At 42.5% G+C, this 4,617-nt stretch overlaps 1 protein-coding gene across 1 annotated transcript; it reads left to right on the top strand.

Moving 5' to 3' along the window:
• Positions 1-610: 610 nt before the first annotated feature.
• Positions 611-4,197, top strand: LOC116841907. The gene is made up of 2 exons (XM_032810388.1): positions 611-1,236; positions 1,969-4,197. Exons 1-2 carry the CDS (start codon positions 611-613, stop codon positions 3,176-3,178), a joined length of 1,836 nt encoding a protein of 611 aa, XP_032666279.1. The 3' UTR covers positions 3,179-4,197.
• Positions 4,198-4,617: the final 420 nt, after the last annotated feature.

Raw genomic sequence — 4,617 nt, forward strand, 5'->3', positions numbered from 1 at the left:
AGAAAAAAAATTGGTAGCCTGTTTACATCATTAGGTCTGTTTGTTTTCGAATTTGAACTTTGCACTAACGCAATAAATTAAAGAGAGACAAGTATATTTTCTTTTACTCTAACTTATTGCAATAGTCTGCATTTTGTAAAGCTAATATTTTGCTCTTTACAATCGTGTCGCCATCGTCAACACGGAATTCTCTCTGCTGACTGATCAGAAACTATAATCATTGTTCAATTTTAATTGTGTGTGTGTAAGACTCGTTTTTTATCTTACATTACCAACATTATCTCATATGTGTTACTTACTTTTCTTTATATTTATATATTTCCTCTTTATATTAATTTATATTTGTTCACATTATTTTGCCTTTTTTCATTACTTTCTTTTCTATTTCTCTTTCCACTTGTGTGGAATTTAAATTCTTTGAGGGCGTGCTTTAGGTTTTCCAAGTTTTAGATCCATCTATCTCACCCTCTCTGAACGTTTCAATTTTTATCTTTGTAAAAACGGAAACATTTTTCTAAACAATCGCGGTCGCTTCAAAGGACGTTAGACATATTCTTATCCGCTTTCTCGCATCGACGTGATTCGACCGATTTATGCGCGCGTCCGAAAGATGATCGTTCGTATCCATTCCTGTCCTATCCAGGAGGAACACGGACACGAATCGATGTCGCCCAGCATCCCGATACTTTTCGCTCTGTTGCTCACGCTGATATCGGGATCAACGGAAGGCGGATGGGGAACGGATTCCGTTGCGCTGTTGCGACAAACTCTCAGATATTGGCGGAAAATATACAACACGTACGACGAGGAGGTGACTCTGGGTTACTGTTGGGCGGACTATTTGGTTCAGATAAGCGTCGAATTGTCGACGAATCCATCCGCGTCGCTATTCCCGACGGGAGACTGTTCCAATACGACCGCCTGGGCGACGAAAAGCCAGCGAAACCCATTTCCGGAAAATGTAATGGCCGATGCGACGCAGCGCAGAGAAACGCTGCGAGGACATTTACGGGAGAAACGGTCGCATGCAACGACGGGATCCACTATTTCGGAGTTCATGAAAGATCCTAATGGGCATCGAATTGCCACGGGATGGAAAATAACGGGAAAGCGAGAGAGACGGATGACGAATGAAGCTGGTCAAGGCGTTGCAGCGGGTGCCGCACAGGAAGATGCTGATAGATCCAACGAGGACGAAAGGTTCACAGCCATGACTGATTCTCGCGCTGAGGGAAGGTAAGAAAAAGAGCAGGGAAAGGGAGAGGAAAGAAGGATTTCGCTACTCAAACGAAAATCGCGCTTTTCAAACGTATCACCTTCCAATGAAATGAATGGTGATGTTTATGTATATGTTCATTTAAATTTTAATTTATTCAACTACAAATATATTCTTTCTTTATTTAAGAATTGATATCTTCAACACTTTAATAGTAAATAGAGGAGGAAGAGATTACTCATATCCAACGCATTTTTTGTCAACTTAAAATTGGTGAAAATTTCCAAAAAATTCATACAGCTTTTCTTAAGATAACAGATTATTAGGTTATTTAAAAGAAAGTTACTTATGATTTTTTAATTGTTTTTTTTTTTAACAAGAATCATATTGTATAATTTTACATACACAAAATAAGAATAGACTGACCGTATTCGATTTTTGGTGACCAGGTAGAAAGGACAGAGAAAAGAAAGATACGAAAGAGGTAAAAACTATATTTTTTTCTGTCTGAGTCACGCGATAAGAGATATTCAACACGGAAAAAGGCTCTATCTTTCACAATTCTGATGGAAATTCAATTTAACCTCTCGATTTTTCCTATTTTTCTACGCATAGCTACTTAAGATACTTATATCGTGTAAACTACAGCCTTAGCTCTTTGAGCCTTTAAGCAGGCGATGAGAGTACAAGATTGTCGAGGTTAACTCGATAATCCTTTTAAGCCGCAAAGTGACATACCTGAAAAATTTCAGGCGACACGTACTTTCGATCGCGCAATTGGATCTTCCTGGCGAGGAACTAGAGCCTGCCACGCTGCGTCGCGAATTTGCATCGCGCGGGACAAGTTCGCGGGCCGTTAATCCGACGTCTAATCCCAGGGATGATGACGAAGTCGACTCGGCGGGAGTCCCGCGGGACCACGCGGAGGAGGATACGCGTCGTAAAGTTTTACGCGCAGCGACGACGAGCCATCGCGGTCCCTCCATCGACAACGCCGACCGACCGCGTTCATTTTCACTCAAAGCTTTCCGCGCAGGACCCCGGAAATCGCTCGACACCAGTCGATTTCGCTCTCGACGGTACTCACCGTCTCGAGAAAGAAATCTGAGAGTCAGCGAGCCGTTATCTGAGCTGGCTGACTATCGCGCAACGAGGACGAGTGATCCCGAAGGACGTGGAGTCCCTTTGAACAACGACGAAAGGTCCCCGATGCCGTCGCTTTCGCAGTTCCGGCGGATGAACGTGGGATCGGGAGGACGTGGTCGTATGGGCGTCATAAAGTTGATGGATTCCGAGGGAAATTCATCGCGTGAACCAGCACGGCCGATAAATTTGTCCCGACGGAAGCGCGTGGAATTATCTCGCGATTGGCTTTTATCGTCGCACGGAAGATCGTCCCCGGAGTTTCGGGAAAGCACTGCGAAGGTAGACGAAGGCGACACGGGAAAAAGACAAGGGCGCTATCAACGATCGAGTGGAGAGGAAAGGTCGTCTCGCCGAGTGAGCGTCTTACCGATATATCCTGGCGGGGGTGCCAGCGGCTTTCCGTCGGGATTCGGTCGCCGGTCGCGTCGACAAATGCCCTTCGAAAATCGGGAAGTTCCCCGTTCCCCGATAATAATCCCGTGGGAATCGAGCCAGCGCGACGAGCATGCGCGAATCAAGAGAAGCGCGCTTTCTTCGGCACGTGTGAAACAAATCGTGGGAGGTTACAGGGACAACGAGATCACGCCGACTAAAAATTCGGAACTGTGCGTGTTAAAAGATATGAAGCGATCTCTCAACCTGCTGCTCTTCCTGCCGGAGGATATACGTGTGATCGTCGTCAATGTTTTGAGAACGCTAGGTGTATTCGTGCAGATCGGCCGGCAGTTCATAGATGTCGTCAACTCGAACACAGCACTCAGCTGCACGAAGGAGTACTTGGCGTTCAAAATCGAGAGGTGGTTGGACACCTTGTGAGATCGACAAGTTTCGAGACGCTCTTTCCCGGCTCGTCGAGCTTTCAGCCGTCGGATGGAAGAGCGTCGTATATCGTCCGCTTACGTTTGAGAAACACAGGAAAAGTTTGCGAGAGTACCTAATATAAGATTTCGCCGCTTTATCACGTCGGCCTTTTTACGATTCTATAAAGAGGAGGATTCGAATTTTTACGTCGCTCCGGAATGGGGTGGCTCGCGAGAACTAATATAGCTTTATGCACGCGGAACGACACTGTTTCATTTAACGGCTCATTTGATGAAGCATTTTGACTCGTATGTTTTCATTCGATGTCTGTCCGCCGAACTATCCGAGAGAAGAAATTCGCCAGCGAATTTGTGAGTTTTTACCTTTTTTTCATTTCATTTTTATGGATCAATACAAACGCAATGAATTATTTTAACGCTGCCTAGTCCCTTGTGTCGAGTCTTCGTCGAATATCGCGCATGTTCCGTTCCAGTTGACCTTATAAAAACTAATTTTTTATATATTAATATAAAACCTATGTGTACAAGAGTGTATTAAAGATGTGTGAAAAGTTTGAAGCCATCGATTTAATAGTCTACAAAAAATCCTACACGATAATGTTGAAAACATGGTTCCGAGAGAAACGCGTTCAAAGTTTTATTATCGCTTATACTCCAATAAACAAAAGTATTTTATAACGTGATTATAATACAAGACTTGTGTCAACTCAAAGAATAATTTTGCAGTCATTTTCAAAATTATCAATGTCCTTGATATTAAGAACACTTAACTAGTATTGACTTCTATTTGTAAATTCCCTAAGTTTCATTAAAATCGGAATAATATTATAGTTAGGAAATAGAAAACTAATCTGGTAATAGCAAAGTAAATTTTCAAAGTTACCTCTCGAAATTTTATATTAACAATCGTGTATCTCCATCGTGACTGAGTAAAATTAAGCGCTACGTTACTAACTAAAATGAAATTTCTTGCAAGTGTATACTGTTTCTAGTAATAAATGCAATTTTTATTCATGAAGTGATTTAAATCGAGCATATGGCCAGGCGAGGTAAATTTGGCCCATAATTAAGAGCCGGCAGGTGGGCTGTAAAAACCTCTTGTGGAAATCCTGGAACTACTAATCAGGATACATATTTTATGTGTGACCTTCTTACCTCGTGCTATTGGGCAGCTGAACCCAATACCAGGACAAGATAGCCACATTGCATGCTGCATATTCATATTTTGGTTATTACAAAACGAAATATACGGTCAACAGGGTCATAGCGGCTTTAATACATATTAAAAAGTTGCTTCTATCATGCTTATACAATCAGTCACAACAATTAGTTGAATGAGAAGCTGTAAACTTTGAAATTCTAAAATATAGGGCATCTTGCTCCGACTAGGTCTCTCCTACAGTGTTCTCAAGCGGTCATCCATCTAAGTACTGA

Source organism: Odontomachus brunneus, unplaced genomic scaffold (genome assembly GCF_010583005.1).
Source record: "Odontomachus brunneus isolate Ranch 3 - 2012 unplaced genomic scaffold, Obru_v1 Obru_scaffold_019, whole genome shotgun sequence".
Taxonomy (NCBI): domain Eukaryota; kingdom Metazoa; phylum Arthropoda; class Insecta; order Hymenoptera; family Formicidae; genus Odontomachus; species Odontomachus brunneus.